This window comes from Myxine glutinosa, chromosome 14 (assembly GCF_964187855.1).
Source record: "Myxine glutinosa chromosome 14, kmMyxGlut1.1, whole genome shotgun sequence".
In the NCBI taxonomy this organism is placed as follows: domain Eukaryota; kingdom Metazoa; phylum Chordata; class Myxini; order Myxiniformes; family Myxinidae; genus Myxine; species Myxine glutinosa.
This window is the reverse complement of record NC_136274.1, coordinates 73,311,145-73,329,231: the sequence shown is the minus strand read 5'-3', so window position 1 is coordinate 73,329,231 and position 18,087 is coordinate 73,311,145. Positions and strand designations below refer to the sequence as shown.

Below are 18,087 nucleotides of genomic sequence, written 5' to 3'. Positions count from 1 at the left end.
CACGAAGGTGCTCGGGGCTGCGCACCCCGTGTATATCCCGAGGCCACGCCTACCCCTCGGGCGTGGCCGACACCCTCTTGGTGCGCGGAATGATATCACCGCGCCAGCGAGGCATCGTGTCCGCCACACGCGCCCCCCCCAGAATTCCCGCGCACCTGAAGGGTCAGTTTGCGGGGCAAACGGATGACCCGGCCGAAGCGCCCTCTGGCGGCTGGCGGCGTCTGGGATGCCGGGATGTCATCTGGGATGCCTCCGGCGGCACCTGGGATGGGTGCAGGACCGGGGGGGGGGGGGGGGGGCGTGCCGGCGGGGCCGGGCGGTGCCGGAGGTCCGCCCGCTGCGGGGCGGCCCCGCCTCGGGGGCCGAGCCACTGGCGGGGGGTGGTCCACGTCGAGGTGGGCTGGCTTGAGGCAGTCCATGGAAACGCGGTCAGGAGTACCGCCGATGTCGAGGGTGAAGTGTTTCGCCCCGGTCTCCAGCACGCGGAAGGGCCCGTCGTACGGGGGCCGCAGCGGTGTCCGGTGGGCGTCGTGGCGGACGAACACGTACTCCGCCGTGCGAAGCTCCGGGGCGACGTGCACTGGCGGGCACCCGTGGTGCGCCGTCGGCACCGGGGCGAACCGCCGGGCGGTCTCCTGCAGTGCGGAGCGCTGCTGCACCGCGGACCATGGTGCCATGGAGTCGGGGAGGAACTCGCCCGGCACCCGCAGCGGTTGTCCGAAGACCAACACCGCCACGGATGCGTGCAGGTCGTCCTTGGGCGCCATCCGGAGGCCCAGCAGGACCTAGGGGAGCCTGTCGACCCAGCCGCCGTCGCAGAGAACTGGGGGCCGCGGTCGGACGAGTTGTCCGAGGGGGCGCCGAACCGGGCAACCCAGGTGGCGATGAACGCCTGCGCGACGTCCGCCGCCGTCGTCGCCGCCAAAGGCACGACCTCCGGCCACCAGGTGGTGCGGTCCACCATGGTGAGGACGTGGGTGAAACCCCACGAGGGGGGCAGAGGTCCCACCCAAGTCCACGTGAACGTGGTCGAACCGACGTTCGGGCACCGTGAACGGGGCCAACGGGGCCTGGGTGTGGCGGTGCACCTTTGCGTGCTGGCACGCGAGGCACGTCATGGTCCAATCGCGGACGGCCTTCCGGAGGCCATGCCAGACGAACTTGTCGGCGACCAACCTCTGGGAGGCCTTCGTGCCCAGGTGGGACAGGCCGTGGATGGCGTCAAAAACCCGGCGCTGCCAGCCCGTGGGCATGATGGGGCGAGGCCGCCCGAGGGAGACGTCGCACAAGAGGGCTGTGCCCGCGCCGTCGAACGGCACCTCGGTGACGCGGAGGCCGATGATGGCGGTCCGCAAGGCCTGGATGTCGGGGTCGGTGGTCTGGTCCACCGCCATCCGGGCATAGTCGATCCCGAGGTGGACCGCGTGGGCGACGGACCTGGAAAGGCAATCCGCCACCGGGTTGTCCTTTCCCGCGACGTGCCGGATGTCCGTCGTGTACTCGGACACGGCCGAGAGGTGACACTGCTGCCGGGCCGACCATGGCTCGGCGACATTGGCCATCGCGAAGACCAGGGGCTTGTGGTCGACGAAGGCCGTGAACGAACGGCCCTCGAGCAGATGGCGGAAGTGCCGGACCGCCAGGTGGAGCCCTAGCACCTCGAGGTCGAAGGTGCTGTACCGGCGTTCGTGCAGGCGAAGCTGCCGGCTGAAAAACGCCAGCGTTTGCCAAGCACCACGCACCCATTGCTTGTGCACCGTGCCCACCGCGTAGTCTGACGCGTTGGTGGTGAGGGCGATCGGTGCATCGAGCGCCGGGTGCGCGAGCATGGTGGCGTTAGCCAAGGCGAGCTTCGCGCCTGCGAACGCCCCGTCCATCTGCTCGGTCCAAACAACGTCACCTTTGCCCGGCTTCCCCCGGAGGGCCTCGTGCAGGGGGTGCAGGAGCTGGGCGACGCGGGGCAGGAAACGGTGGTAAAGGTTTACCATGCCCAGGAACTCCTGAAGCCCCCTGATCGTGTGGGGGCGCGGAAACCCCTTGACCACCTCCACCTTTAGGGTTAGGGTTAGGTCGAAAGGTAAGGGGGTGGCCCCGTGCCTGGTGACGCGGTGCCCCAAAAAGTCGATTTCGGCAACACCGAACCAGTACTTGGCGGGGTTTACGATCAGGCCATGCTGGCCCAGGCGTTCGAAGAGCGTGCGGAGGTGGCGGAGGTGCTCTTCACGGGACGCGCTTGCGACGAGGATGTCGTCAAGGTAGACGTAAACGCAATCCAAGTCGCGCAAGACGCTGTCCATCAACCGTTGGAACGCCTGAGCCGCATTCTTCAACCCGAAGGGCATCCGAAGAAACTCGAAGAGGCCGAATGGTGTAATGACGGCCGTCTTTGGTATGTTCTCCGGCCTGACGGCGACCTGGTGGTATCCGCGGATGAGGTCCAACTTAGAAAATAAGGACATTTTCGCCAACCGGGCGGAAAAGTCCTGAATGTGAGGGACCGGGTAGCGGTCGGGGGTGGTGGCGTCGTTGAGGCGGCGGTAGTCTCCGCACGGCCGCCATCCTCCGCCGGGCTTCGGCACGATGTGCAGTGGCGACGCCCAAGCGCTCTTGGAGCGCCGTACGATGCCCAGCCGCTCCAGCGTAGCGAACTCCGCCTTTGCCACCGCGAGCTTCGTCGGCTCGAGGCGGCGTGCCCGGGCATAGACCGGTGCCCGACGGTGGGGATGTGATGTTCCACCCCGTGCTTGACGGCCACCGCTGAGAAGGTGGGCCGCATGAGGGCCGGGAAGCTGGCGAGGAGGCGGGTGAACTCGTCCGTTGCCGGAAGCGTACAGACCAACCTCGCCGGGACCAAACCGCTCAGCAAGCCGCTTTGTGAGCGGCTCAGTGAGCCGCTCAGGGAGCTGCCCAATGAACTGCTCAGCGCGCAAGCGAGCGAGCTGAACGTTTCGGCCTGGAAGAGCCTTCTGTGCTTAACGTCGACCAACAACCCATTTGCACATAGGATGTCCGCACTGAGCAATGCCTTGGGCATGCTGGCGGTTACGAACGTCCATTGAAAGCGTTGCCCTCTAACCGCAGGGAGAGGCAGCGCTTCCCGAATGTGAGTATGGGTGTACCGTTGGCTGCAAGCAACGCGGGGCCCCGGCCCGCGGTTCGCTTGTCGGACGTGGAGGCGGGGATAACCCTCACCTGTGCGCCTGTGTCGCAGAGGAAGCGATGCCCGGACAAGGTGTCCATGACAAAAAGGAGGCTGCCGGAATGGCCGACGCTCAGGGCCACTACCGAGCTTGGTAGTTTCTTGGCAGGGCTTGGTAGTTTCCTGACTCGCCAAACGAGCACGGCGGGCAACAAGTCCTAGCCTTGTGGCCAAACCTGGCGTGGAAACGGCACCAGGTTTGCGGCAGAGGCGGAGGCCGCAGTTTTCGCGGTGGTGGTGGGCGGGGCGTGGCGGCGGCCATGAGGTGTGCATCGGCATCAGCCTCGGGATCCACGAGGTGTGCAGCAGCATCAGCCTCGGGATCCGCGACGGCCTCACCGACTCTCGCCCGCGTGTCACAAGCCGTGAAAAACTTGTCGGCCTCGACGGCCAGAGCGCGGGGTTCCTTTATTTTGGAACCGGCCAACGTGAGGCGTACCTGTGCTGGTAGCTGGCGTAGAAAGAGCGCCTGGAATAAAAAAATCCGGGGCTTTGTCACCCAGCAACGACAGCATGTAATCCATCCGCACCGATGGTCGTGTGTCGCCGAGTTCAGGGAGGTCCAGGAGGCGGTCGGCCCGTTCGCACTCCGTGAGGCCGAACGTGGCGATGAGATGCTTGAGCCTGTGGTCGGTACCTGTGGTCGGCCGGTGGGTTCCGCAGGACGGACATGACTCGGGTGGCTGTGCCGGGCCCGAGGGCGGCGATGACGTGGTAATAACGCGTCTCATCCGTCGTTACGCCTCGAAGTTGGAACTGTGCCTCGGCCTGCACGAACCATATCTCGGCCTGAGCTTCCCAAAACTCAGGGAGCTTCACTGCGACCGCGTTGTTTGACATTGGCGCATTCTGTTGGTCAGTGGCGGCTGAACCAGCGTCGAGGTCACCAGTGAAGTGCGGTGCTATGTGCACGACTTGTTTGCCAAGAAGATAAGCAACAACGCGGGTAACCAAAAAGAGTCTTTATTCCAAAGCTCAACTATAGCACTAAGGTGCTCGGGGCTGCGCGCCCGTGTATATCCCGAGGCCACGCCTACCCCTCGGGCGTGGCCGACACCCTCTTGGTGCGCGGAATGATGTCACCGCGCCAGCGAGCCATCGTGTCCGCCACAATATATCTATTTGGTGAGGTTATGCATTGCTGAATGCTCTCGCTATCTTTGCCACCGAGGGTGGACATAGGTTATGTTTTCACCCGTCTGTTTATTACTTTGCAAAAATTTTTTTTGGGACAAGTGTGTTGATCACTTCGGTTTATGTGTTTGGGTGTGGCCGACTTGTCCGCTCACTTATACTTTGGGTCTGTCCGCTCACTTATACTTACCTACAGGTCACAATTTAAAACTGATCTTCACGAAATTTCACCAAGTGGTAAAGTTGATTTATCTGACAGAATCCTATTTATTTTTGAGGTCAAAAGGTCAACATAGGCCAAAGATCAACTATTTTCTTTCTCAAATTTCTAAAATCCTCAATTTTCATCCGATTGACTTGAAATTTGAACAGGACTTACAGAACAGATAACTGAATTCAACGACCAACTATTTTTGAGATCAACATCGGCTAAAAGGTCAACTAAAAGGTTAAGTAAAAATCCTTCCTCTTCTCCAATGGCTTGATCTCGGATCATCAATTTTGATTCAGACCAGGTCATTCTGCTCTGGACATGCTGCTTCTGCTGCCTCAACAATGGATGGAGGTCCTTAATGCCAAACAGGAAATCAGAGCTGTCTCCCTCGACATGTCACGTGCCTTCGATACGGTCTGGCACCCCGCTCTGCTCACCAAACTCTCCTCCTATGGCATCCATGGAAATCTCCACGCATGGCTTGCGGACTTCCTCTCTGGTCGTAGTCAACATGTGGCCCTGAATTGTTTTCTCTCATCTCCCCTTCCTGTTCAGGCTGGAGTTCCCCAAGGCAGTGAGTGTTCTCGGCCCTGTGCTTTTTCTGGTCTTCATCAATGATCTCTCCGACTTTCTGGAAAATGTTCTCCATCTCTTTGCTGATGACTCCACTCTCTGCCACTCCATACTTCATCCCTCAGATTGGCAGTCTGCAGCCTCCTCACTCTCTGCAGACCTGGACAAAATCACAGACTGGTCAAACAAGTGGAACATGTCTTTCAATCCAGACAAATCTCACACTCTTACGATGTCTCTCCGAAAAGACTCACTGGACAACCCTCCAATCTACTTTCTCAACAATCCTCTCCAAGAAGTTCTGTCACTCAACCTTTTGGGTCTCACTATCTGCCATTAGCTTTCCTGTGAAAACCACATTTCCAAGCTGGCCTCCAAAGCCAGTCGCCGACTGGGCATCCTCCGCCGTGCGAAGTCCTTCCTTGGCACACCTGAGCTCCTCACCACATACAAGCCTTTCATCCGCAGCTCAATGGAATAATGTTCTCTCCTCTGGGCCGGTGCTCCTGCCTCACACCTAGGTCGGCTTCACGCTGTTGAATCCAAAGCTTTCAGAATCATTGGAATCTCCCGCGATGAAGCTAACTCCGAGGGCCTTTCACTTACTCACCGCAGGCAGGTAGGTGGTCTTTCTGTCTTCTCCCGACTCCTCTCCGGCCTTGCTCCCCCAGCTCTCTCTGTGCTCTGTCCCCCAAATATTCCTACAGGTCGCACAAGATCTGCCAGCAACCCTCTTATGGTTAAACTGCCAAAATCAAAAGTCTTTATTCACCTTCACTCTTTCATTCCTCTTTTCCCCTGCCTCTGGAACAAACTTCCTCCAGGTCTTTAAAACAGCTGTTCACCACCATCTCTTATCTTCCCCCATCCAAAACCTTGATATTTTCTACCCCCGTTAATTCACCCCAGCCCCACTTTTTTGAAATACCGACTTCTTTCCTGGAAGTCCTAGCGGTCTCCATGTGTTTTTTTACCTCTCCCCCCCCCCCCCCCCTTCCCATGCCTCCTCCCCCCAAGCCCTCTCCCTCCCACAGATCTCCCGATGTGCCTGCTCTCCATCTTGTCTCCCGCTCCCTTTATCATATGTTTTATGTGTCAGTCTGTCTTTTTTATTGATCAATGTTAGCTCTTACATGAGCCTCGATCTTGTATACCAAAAAAACAAACAACAACAACAAAAAGACAAAGGCCAAAAGGTCAACAACATTTTCAAATTTCTAAAATCCTCAATTTTCATCTGATTGAATTGAAATTTGAATAAGATTTTCATATCAACTAACTGAGTTCAACCACCAACTATTTTTGAGATCAACACCGGCTAAAAGGTCAACATTGGTCAAATTTCTAAAATTGTCAAATTTAATCCAATTAAGTTGAAATTTGAAGACAATTTGCGTCACTGAATTATATATAATATAATAATAACCACCTTTAGAGGCCATTTTTCCCCGCAAAGCGGGGGTTGGCCTTTTTCGGGAACCGTGGTTGTTGTTGTTTTTCGGTCCCCTTTTCGGGAACCGTGGTTGTTGTTGTTTTTCGGTCCCCTTTTTGAAGCAATGTTTTACAGCCGGATGCCCTTCCTGACGCCAACCCTTTTTGCCGCCTTTAACGACAAGCAGGGAATTACCAGTGAACTGGTACTCAATTAGCCGACCTCGGAAGGATGACAGGCTGAGTCAACCCCCCTGGCGTTAATTCAGCGATCGACCGGGATTCGAACCCAGGATCCTAGGTATCCTAAGCCGGCACCCTAGCCGCTAGCCCAACACCAGGGTTCACTGAATTGAACCACCAATAATTTTTGAGGTCAAAAGGATGCTCTACTGAGTGCCATTCTACTTTGTTCTCTTTTGCCAAGTGTCGCTCTATGAGTGATTTTTCATCTGTTTGTTTGTCTGTGAGCAGGATATCTCAAAAATCTGTGGACGGATTCAGACGAAATTTGGAGGACAATTGGGTGTGCGACAACAACAAATTTCTTCGATTTTGGTGAAAATTCGGATCCATATCTGGATACTATAAAAAATATTTTAAGTGCCTCTTAACCATTGAATGAAAGGGCTAAAACTATATATAGCACGATGTCTCAAAAAGTTATGAACGGATTTGGACGAAACGTGGTGGACAGATTGGGTGTGTGACAAGGAAGAATTGATTCCATTTTGGTTAAGATACGAATCCAGATCAGGATACGAGAATTTTTTTTTTTTTAATAGTGATTTTTCACTATTGAGTGATATTGCTAAAAACGATATATAGCATGCTATTTCAAAAAGTTGTGCATGACATATGACCAAATTTAGTGAATGAGTTGGGTAGGTGACAAGAACAAGCTGATTCGATTCTGGTTCAGGTCCGGATCAGATCTACCTATCGGTGGATACAAAACGTAAACTGTTCAGCCTGGCGGAGTTTTGCGCTCTACCGAGTGTGCCGTTTTGGTTTCTCCAGTTTTAATTAAGTAAACTTTGTAAATCAAAAACAGTTACGTATTTCTTCTCCCAGCGACCCTCTCCTCTTTTTCATTCCATTCTTTCTTTCGCATCCACTGTGACATTTTCAAACATTTGAAATACCACCTGACCTGACTAGACATACATGTTCCAACCCATTTCGCTGTTTTGCAGTTTCTCATGGACACCAAATGGTAAATTTGGAATTTTTCAGTTTTTCATGTAATTGTTCAATTCAAATACATTTCTCAAATTTTGCTTCCCACTGGCAAATATTTTCTCCAACCTCAGTGTATATCCTCATCGCACAATGATGATGGATCTGTGCACAAACACAAGGATGTTATGTTATGTCGGTGTTATCACATACTGACATTAAAGTGTTGACCATCTTGGATGTACAAATCCAGTTCATCCCTTTATCCAGTGATATAAGCAAGTGAAGGAAATCTTTGTTTCCTTAAGGAAAGAAAGGATTTTCAGGACGGGCGGAAAGGCCAAGTCTTACGGTGCCTCCAACCTTCAGTGATCCACATCTGCAACCACCAATCCACAGGTGAAGGGTTGCTGCTTTTCTGTCACAGAGGCACAGAATGGCCCCTGTGGCCTGATTTTGTGGTTAGATGTCAGTCAGATTTTGTAGTTTTGTGGCTAATCGTTCGAAAGTCCTCTCTCAGTCTGGGCCATTTGAATCCCGGCCGAGTCATACCAAAGACCTTTAAATGTTACTTGCCGCGTCCTTCCATAATGTTCAGCATTTAAGTGGAGGTGACAAAAATTTTAATGAAGGCGGCAAAAATGCAAATGGCGTCGTTTGTCATCGAACTGGCAAGCTGGGAGTAATAATTAGCATTTATTGCCACATCTGACGTAATTCAAATGCTCTAATGCAGCAAAGTGCTCCATTCGAAACTTTGTTTGATACATGCAACTTTTTGATGCCTGTAGGGTCCATTATAAAATAAATTGTTATGGTGTCAAAGCCAGTGACCAATTGCAAATTAATAGTAGGACAAGAGCACGGACAATCCCAAAGGTTGGCACCCATCGGGATGAGGAGATTCCTTCTTATGACATGCCGGACTGAGTACGGTGAGAAATGCGGTGTCATTTTTGCAACATCACTGTTACCCAGAGTGCCCCGGGAAGTGACGGCACAATTCCCCTAACCTCGTTGGCTCTGTTTATTTCGCCCAACAGTTCTGTGTTATCTCGTGTGTGTGTATATATATATATATATAATTATATATATATATATCTGTATGTCCATGTGTGTAAGATGTGTGTAGCAGCTCCATTACGTGTCTTGGATCCTGAAAAAAAAGTTTTTGCTTTGAACTTCATTGGCTTGATCCAACTTGAAGGTTGCTTCTCATTTGCTCTGATATTGACATAACCTCAGACTGTTGATCGGTTGTCATGTGACGATTGATACCCTGATTATCCATGTGTGGTTGAATTGTCTTTTTAATGCGATATAAGTGGATGTGTCATGTCCCGTGCAGATCAGACAACGATGAACCAGACAGATGTAACACCGATTTTGATGCTGTTGCAAACATTCGTGGAGAAATTTTCTTCTTTAAAGGTTAGTTGATCACCGGCCATGATCAGAAGATTACTGATTATAAAGTGAGAGCTGATTTTGAATTGAATATCGAACTTGATAAAATAAACAAAAGGTCAGAGTGTATATATATACAGTCACGTGAAAAAGTAAGTACACCCCATGTAAAGTTTTGACTTTTTCAACATATTTCAACATACAGCTATTTGATCTTCATTTCAACAATATTGATAGATAAAGGTGATATAATATAACAAATATCATGAAACATTTACATTTTGTAGTCCATTGTATAATTTAAATAAACATAAATGCAAATTTCGCATGTGGAAAAAGTAAGTACACCCTTGGCTCAAATAGGTGGTATTGCCCCCTTTGGCAGAAACAACCTCAAGTCGGCGTTTCTTATAATTATAACTGTCTACCAGTCTCTGACATCGCCTGGGAGAAATTTTTGCCCACTCCTCCATGCAGAATTCTTTCAGCTGTGCGATGTTTGAGGGGTTTCTTGCATGCACAGCTCGTTTCAAATCCCCTCACAACATCTCGATGGGATTTAGATCCGGGCTTTGACTTGGCCATTCGAGAACCCTCCATTTCTTTCTTTTCAGCCATTCCTTGGTGGATTTACTGGTATGTTTAGGGTCATTGTCATGTTGCAAGGTTCATCTTCGGTTGAGCTTCAACTTTCCGACATATGGCCTCACATTATCCTCATGCACCCTCTGGTACAATGAATAATTCATAGTGGATTATATGATGGTGAGCTGCCCAAACCCTGATGCAGCAAAACTGCCCCAAACCATAATATTTCCACCACCATGCTTTACAGTTGGTATCAGGTTATTGTGGTCAAATGCTGCTTTGGTTTTCGCCAAACATGTCTTCTGGTACTGTGGCCAAATAGCTCTACCTTTGACTCATCTGTCCAGAGCACATTGTTCCAGAAGTGCTGGTCTTTGCTGAGGTGTTCATTGGCAAACTTTAGTCTTGCCCTGATGTTCTTTCTGGACAGCAAAGGTTTCCTCCTGGCACACCTCCCATGTAGATCAAATTTGTGCAGCCTCTTTCTAATGGTAGACTCGTGCACTTTGACCTCAACAGTTGCAAGATCTACCTGTAGGTCCTGTGCTGACATTCTAGGGTTCTTAGAGACTTCTTTCAGCATCTTGCGGTCTGCTCTCGGGCTGAACTTGCTGGGTCGGCCTGGCCTGAACAAGTTGGCAGTTGTTTGGAATCTTCTCCACTTGTAGATGATCTTCCGGACAGTCGAATGATTGATTTCAAATTGTTTGGAGATCTTTTAAAATCCCTTCCCAGACTCGTGGGCATTTATAACCTTCTTTCTGAAGACCTCAGAGAGCTCTTTTGATCTAGGCATGGTGACTCCGCACACTTCAACAACAAAGAGCAAACCAAACTAAATGTCTGAGGTTTAAATAAGACAGGTTCCTCCAAGATCCTCTCTAACGATGTTCTAATCATTTGCACCTGAGCTGGTGCACCTGATTCTAATTTTAGGTATTTGAAGTCGTGATAAATGTAGGGGTGTACTTACTTTTTCCACATGCGAAATTTGCATTTATGTTTATTTAAATTATACAATAGACTACAAAATGTAAATGTTTCATGATATTTGTTATAATATATCACCTTTATCTATCAATATTGTTGAAATGAAGATCAAATAGCTGTATGTTGAAATATGTTGAAATATGTTGAAAAAGTCAAAACTTTACATGGGGTGTCCTTACTTTTTCACGTGACTGTATGTGGGAAACTTACATTTTGGCCACCTTACTTCACATTTTGCTCAGCTTGATGCCATGGAAACCAAAGCCTTCAGGGCCATTGCAATCTCCCGTGATGAAGCTGAGTCGAGGAACCCACCCGCTCTTTAATCTCCGTCACCTGGTATCACTTGTTCTGAAATCAGAATCTCAAACTTTAATGCCAAAATATAAAAGGGTAAGGCAAAATAAAAAGCACAATTGATGAGGCTAACAATAATGTGATCTTCTGGCACAGGTTCCTATTTTTGGCGACATATGAAGCAGGGGTGGCTGATGTCCACCAAACCAGCTCGGATCCATTTCTTCTGGCAGGGCTTCCCACAGGACATAACTCGTTTTGATGCCATCTACGAGAGGTTGACGGACCACAAAATTTTGTTCTTCCATGGTATGTACCTTTTTCATTTCATCCTTTTTTTACAGAAGCCGGTGTGTACCCCGGTTTAGAATAGGTATACCGTATCCCGGCGTGTCATAAGAGGCGACTAAAAGGGTTGGCGTCAGCAAGGGCATCCGGCCATAAAAACATTGCCTCAAAAAGGGAACCATGACAATTACAATTACATATGGGCAGGGTACAGCCCGAAGTACCCCGTGGGGGACCCCACTCCCTCTCGTCAAAACTCAAGGCGGGGAACCCGATCGAAGCAAGGGTGGAAATCACTCCATTTATGACGACGAAAGGTCTGATGCCCCACGTGGAGATCGGTTTCTGAGGTTTCGGACATGGAATGTAGGGACAATGACAGGGAGATCAGGAGAAGTTGTGGAAGTATTGGTCAGAAGAAGAGTGGACATATGTTGTGTGCAGGAGACGAGATGGAAGGGAAGTGGTGTGAGAATGGTGAAGGGTAGGCAGGGACAGAAATACAAGTTTGTGTGGCAAGGGTGCCCGGAAGGCCTGCATGGTGTTGGTGTCCTGTTTTCTGAGGAGTTTGTAGACAGTGTGGTGAGTGTGACTAGAGTGAGTGATAGGTTGATGATGGTGAAAATGATGATTGGAAAGCTCTTGATGAACGTCATCTCGGCATATGCTCCGCAGGTTGGTCGGACCGATGAAGAGAGGGACAAGTTCTGGTGTGCGATGGAGAAGCTGATGGAAAACGTGAAAGATGAGGAAATTGTTGTGGGGGAGACCTAAATGGACATGTGGGAAGGAGTATGGACGGTTTTGAGGGAGTTCATGGGGGTTACGGATATGGTGTGAGGAATAGAGAAGGTGAAAGGATTTTGGAGTTTGCTGATGGAGCTGGTTTGTTGATTTGTAATACTCAGTTCCAGAAAGAGGTAATAAGATTGTTACATACACGTCAGGTGGGTCGACGACAACCGTTGACTACCTGATGGTGCGTAGGCGAGATCGGGGCCACCTCCGGGGCACAAAGGTGATCCCGGGGGGAAGAGGCTGTTTCACAGCACCACTTGGTTGTCTGCGACATAAGGGTGAAAGGTGCGAGGAGAGCTCGGCGGGTGAAGTACCAACCGAGAATGAATGTGTGGAGGTTGAAAGAGGTGACAGTGAGGGAGGCATTAAAAGAGTGGCTGAGTATGGCAGAGGATGATGTGGTTGAGCTTGAAAGTGGTTGGATGTCAATGAAAGATAGTCTGTTGGGAGCCGTTGGTGAGGTATGTGGATGGACTAAAGGACCACCGAGGCACTCGGAAACATGGTGGTGGGATGATGAAGTTGGATAGAGGATTGACGAGAAGAGGAAGAAGTTCAAGGAGTGGCAGAAGGCGAAGGGTACAGGGGCAGAAAAGGCAGAACATTAAAGTTATAAGGCAGCCAAGAAGGCTGCAAAGAAAGAGGTAGCAAAGGCGCAGGAGGCATGTAGGAAAATGTTCGGAGAATGCTTGGATTCGGAAGAGGGTCAGAGAGTGGTATTCAGGATTGCAAAGCAGATAGCAAAAGAGAGGTGTGATGTGATGGGGGTGAGTTGCTTGAAGGATGAAGTGGGTCAAATCATTGTGGATCCGGATGGAATTAAAGGAAGATGGAAGAGATATATGGAAATGCTGTTGAATGCAGAGAATGAATGGGACAGCAACATCTGGAGTAACCCAGTTTTAGGACCGGCAGAGAAGATAACCGAGAAGGAAGTTGAGGAAGCGATAAAAGAAATGAAGAGTAGAAACGCGGCAGGGCCGACGGGAGTTGTGGGAGATATGTTGAAGGCAGCGGGAAGTTGGGGAGTGAAGAGAATGACAGAGATCTGTAATCTGGTGGTGAAAGAAGGCCGCATTCCAGTGGATTGGGAACCGAGTACCCTCGTCCCTCTATACAAGGGGAAAGGTGACCCTCTGGACAGAGGCTCGTATCGAGCGATAAAGTTATTGGAGCATGGAATGAAGGTATTGGAAAGGGTGTTGGAGAGGAGGATAAGGAAGAAAGTGAAGATCGACGAAATGCAGTTTGGATTTATGCCAGGAAGAGGAACGACAGACGCGCTTTTTATTGTAAGGCAGTTGCAGGAGAAGTACATGGAGAAGAGGAAGAAGTTGTTTCTTGGGTTTGTTGATCTGGAAAAAGCATTCGATTGGGTTCCAGGCGAAGTGGTGACATGGGCATTGAGGAAGTTAGGAGTGGAGGAATGGTTGATCAGAGTAGTGATGGCAATGTATGAGAGAGCGTGCACAGCTGTAAGGATGAAGGACAGGAACAGTGGTGAGTTTGTGGTGAAGGTGGGAATGCATCAGGGGGTCATTACTAAGGCCACTACTATTTGTAGCTGTGATGGAGGTGCTGGCTCGGAATGTAAAGGAGGTTTTGCTGTGGGAGTTGTTGTATGCAGATGATCTTGTGTTGAATGCGGAAAGTATGGATGGACTGAAGGAGAAGATGAACAAGTGGAAGGAATGTATGGAGACAAAAGGTCTGAAGGTGAATATTGGAAAAACTAAGGTGATGGCAATTGGTAAAGCATGTGGTGAGGTGGAAAGAACTGGGAAGTGGCCGTGTGCTGTGTGCAGGAAGGGTGTCGGAGTGAACTCCATTCAATGGACAATGTGCGCTGAGTGGGTTCATCAAAAATGTAGTGGTCTGAGAGGGTCATTAACCAGTGTGGCAGCTACATTCAACTGTAAGGTGTGCACAGAGGGAGCTGCAGATGGAGGAAATGTTGAGTTGGATCTTGGAGACGGCATCAAGCTGGAAGGTGTGAAAACATTTTGCTACCTAGGAGACATGTTGAATGGAGAAGGTGGATCAGACTCGGCAACGGTTGCTCGATTGAGATGTGCATCGAAGAAGTTTTGGGAACTGAGTGGCGTGCTGACGAGGAGGGGAGTGTCGTTGAAGCTGAAGGGAAAGGTGTATTCTGCATGTGTGAGAAGTGTTATGATTTATGGGAGCGAGACATGGGTAATGAACGTAGAGCAGAATCGAAGGCTGGAAAGGGTGGAAATGCGAATGGTTCGATGGATGTGCGGAGTATCGTTGAGAGAGAGGAAGACAAATGATGAATTGCGAAAGATGATGGGAATAGAGCCTGTGATGGATGCTGTGAAGAGGAACAGGTTGAGATGGTTTGGTCATGTGTTGAGGAAGGATGAAAGTGACTGGTTGAGAAGAGTGATGGAAATGATTGTATAAGGAAGTAGAGGATGGGGAAGACCGAGAAAGACTTGGCTAAAGGTGGTGGAAGAAGAAATGCGGGCAAGGGGGTTAACAAGGGGAGATGCACAAAATAGGACAAAATGGAGAAGATTGTCATGGGGACCGCAAGTCAAACCCCCGCTCTGGCAGGTAAAATGGCCTTAAAGTGCCTGTTGTTGTTGTTTGTTGTTCTTTCTTTACAGAAGCGGGGCTTATGGAATTGCCTTCCTTTTCTCTATCACTTCTCCATGTGAGGGTACTCTTCCCCTCCCCTGGTGGTATAATTTTGACTGCTCGGCTTAAAAAACATGATCTCATTTTATCATCAGTTATTTTTCCTTTATCGAGCAGTTTGTGTGCTTGATGGTTTAATATTTTATTTACGCACACATTATTTTTTATCCACCGTCGCGGCTCCTGGAGAAGCTAGAACACAGAATAGATCAGTAAGCAACAGGACAAAACAAACAGCAGAAGAAGAGGGGGAAATATACAAACATACAGTGCATTCAGGGATAAAATAGAGAGAGACTTTGAAGATGAGGGATGTGAGGAAGAATGAGGACACGGGGTGGACAAGATGGATACAGAATGAAATTTTCAGGAAGGAAAACAGGAAAGTTGGAATGAGGTGGATCTGGGGAGAGTTGGCAGGGGGGTAGAAAAGATCATGGTTTTGGATGTGGGTGAACAGTGGTCCTGTAAACTTGGAGAAAAGAATGAATTTGAAGAGAATGTGGAAGTTGATTCCACAGGCAGGAAAGAACAGAAACGAACGAGATGAGGTGAGCAGTGATTCTGGATTTTGGGAGCTTCACCAGAAGGGGTCTCTTGACAGACCTTGGATGACCTGCAGAATCCTGAAGGGGAGGGGTTGGGGGGAGCGGGTGGCGACAGACACGGAAAGAGCAGACGGTGCAACACCAGAACGAAGGTGGTCGTAGACAAAGAGACCACAGACCTGTCTGTGAGGTGAAGGTGATAGGTTTCTTGACTCTGATTCGTCATGGGAGATTGCAATGGTCCTGACTAAAGGCCTTGGTTTTCACGGTGTCAAGCTGAGGAAGATGTGAGGGAATGTGGCCAGCCCAGAGGAGAGAGCATTACTCCATCAACCTGTTGGTGAAGGCCTTGTAGGTGGATAGGAGTTCAGGTGTGTTAAGGAAGGACTGCACAATGTCGGATGCCCAGTCAGTGACTGTCTTTGCAGGCCTACTTCGACTTTTGACCATGAAAGATCATGGCTGATAGTGAGGGCTCGAGGTTTTTGTGACTGAACTTCTTCCAGAGGATTGCTAAGAAAATAGATAGGATGATTTGCCAGATAGTCCTTTTGAAGGGAGACAGTGAGTGTGAAATTTTTCAGGATTGAAATACACACAGCACTGTGCAAAAGTTTGGGTTATTTTCACTTTTGTGTTTCTTTTCCCCATTAAATATTTTTTGGAAATTAAAAGTCCAGGAAGACCCAGACAAACATCCCTCAGACAAGACAAGCGCTTGAGATTGCCCAGCGTATGCGAAAGAAGAAAAGGCTGTGACTGCAGCAGGTTACCATGGCAGAGTTACAACAAAGAAACCACTTCTGAGACCACAGAATAAAGACTGGAATTTGCAAGGGAACACCAAGATTGGGTGATTGAATAATGGAACCGGGTACTCTGGTCTGATGAATCGAAGGTTGAACTTTTTAGATATCTGAGACACGAGTTTGTACCTTCAACCAATTTGATGTCAGTACCTGGAGATTGTTACGGCAGGCAATGTTGGCAACCTTCTGTTAAACATGGGGACATTCTGAAGTGGTTGTCTGTGGTTGTAGCTCAGTAAGAAAACTTGTTAAAACTAACACGACACCCGGTTGAAACGCATACCTCCGCCAGGCTGAACAGTTTACATCTTGTATCGCACTGATAGGCCGGATCTGCATCCGGGCATTAAGGAAAATCGAATCGGTCTGTTCTTCTCACATACCTAACTCATCCTCCAAGTTTTGTCATAACCCACCCATAACTTTTTGAAATACCATGCTATATATCGTTTTTGGGCCCTATCTCTCAATGATGAAGAATCACTTAAAAATTACAGTATCCGATCCTGATCTTTGCTAAAATCGAATCAATTTGTCCTTATCACACAACCAATCTGTCCACTAAATTTTGTCCAAATCCATCCGTAACATTTTGAGATATCCTGCTCACAGACAGACAAACAAACAAACATACGGGTGAAAACGTAACCTCAGTCCACCTTCGTTGACGGAGGTAATCAATGGGACACCAACAAGCAGATTCTGCAGCAACATGTAGAAATTGTTTCATCGAAAGTGGATTCATATTCCCACAAAATAATGATCCAAAACACACTTCCAATATAGTAAAACAGTACCTGGAGTACAAGGTTGCAGCCGGTGTGCTCCAAGTGTTAGAATTATTTATTTATTTATGGAAATCACCCCAAACAAGGCATAAAGCAACTCTAGGTAAGGGAGCTAGGTAACCTAACTCCAGAGTCTGAACATGAGTCCAATCAAGGCCATATGGGATTACCTGGAAACAGAGAAGAAGAGGAGCTCAACTAACCTTACAGAACTGTGGAATGTACGACAGGATATTTGGCACAATATTCCTTCCTCCAAGAGTGCTTCAGTCATGTACAGGAAGATTGAAACATTAAAATGTTCTTATAATGTTTGCTCTACCTGAAGAGAGTGATCTGCTAAAATCTACAGCACAGGGTGTCTGTATAAACGAATGATGCAGAAAAAACATAGAACTGCAATTCCTTATTACCTTCTTATTTATGGACACCTCCAGGAGCACTCACTCATCCTCAGGAAGTTTCCTTTAAAAATGTGATTTGTCTTCAACTGGCCATTAAATCAAAGTGATGGAAAACCATCCTTCATTAGTTAATTAATGTCATAGTTTCTTTTTGAACAAATGATGCCGTCATTCTGATAAAGCTTTATCATTCTTAAGCGATATAAAATATTCATCTATTTAATGCGATTTGTAATTATCATCAGCTACAATTAGATTAATTGATGTATGCATTAAAATGCGAGCAATTAAGTACTTGGTGAGAGCTGTTGCTAATTGGTCATTGGCTGTCTCTTGAACCGAATGCAATTTGATATCTCCATGTTTAAACGACTCTATCTGGATGTGCTAAGACCTTGCCGACTTATATTCGTGGAATAGTTTGAGGAACATTTCCGCCAAAGGTAAAGGTAGGACAGACAATCTGTCTGTGAATGTGGAAAAACAAGCGGTGCTTTACATCTTCCGTTTCCCTGTACGTGTTCGCTTGGTCCTCCGAGAGGACCTACTCACAAAAAGCCATCTCTCGCTCACTCTGGTCTCACTCTCACTCGCTCCCAGTGACCTGGTTCCAAAGTGAAGAAAACCATTCCTGACTTGTCTCTGTTGCCGTCGATAATTGTGCAGTTTTTCTGTCGATTGTTATTTATATCGTGTGATCATTGCCGTCTTTTTGTGTCCATTTGGTTGGGTATTTGTGTTTGTTTGTCTGCCTCAGGTACACTACATGACCAAAA

General features: G+C 48.9%; 1 protein-coding gene across 1 annotated transcript in view; it reads left to right on the top strand.

The window, feature by feature from the left end:
* The window catches only part of LOC137415355 (integrin alpha-M), a 393,088-nt gene that overhangs the window by 56,918 nt on the left and 318,083 nt on the right, over positions 1-18,087 (top strand). Inside the window, exons 6-8 of the mRNA XM_068100954.2 lie at positions 8,039-8,129; positions 9,079-9,161; positions 11,169-11,321. Coding sequence (XP_067957055.2) covers positions 8,039-8,129; positions 9,079-9,161; positions 11,169-11,321 — 327 coding nt within the window. The remainder of the gene's footprint in view (positions 1-8,038; positions 8,130-9,078; positions 9,162-11,168; positions 11,322-18,087) is intronic.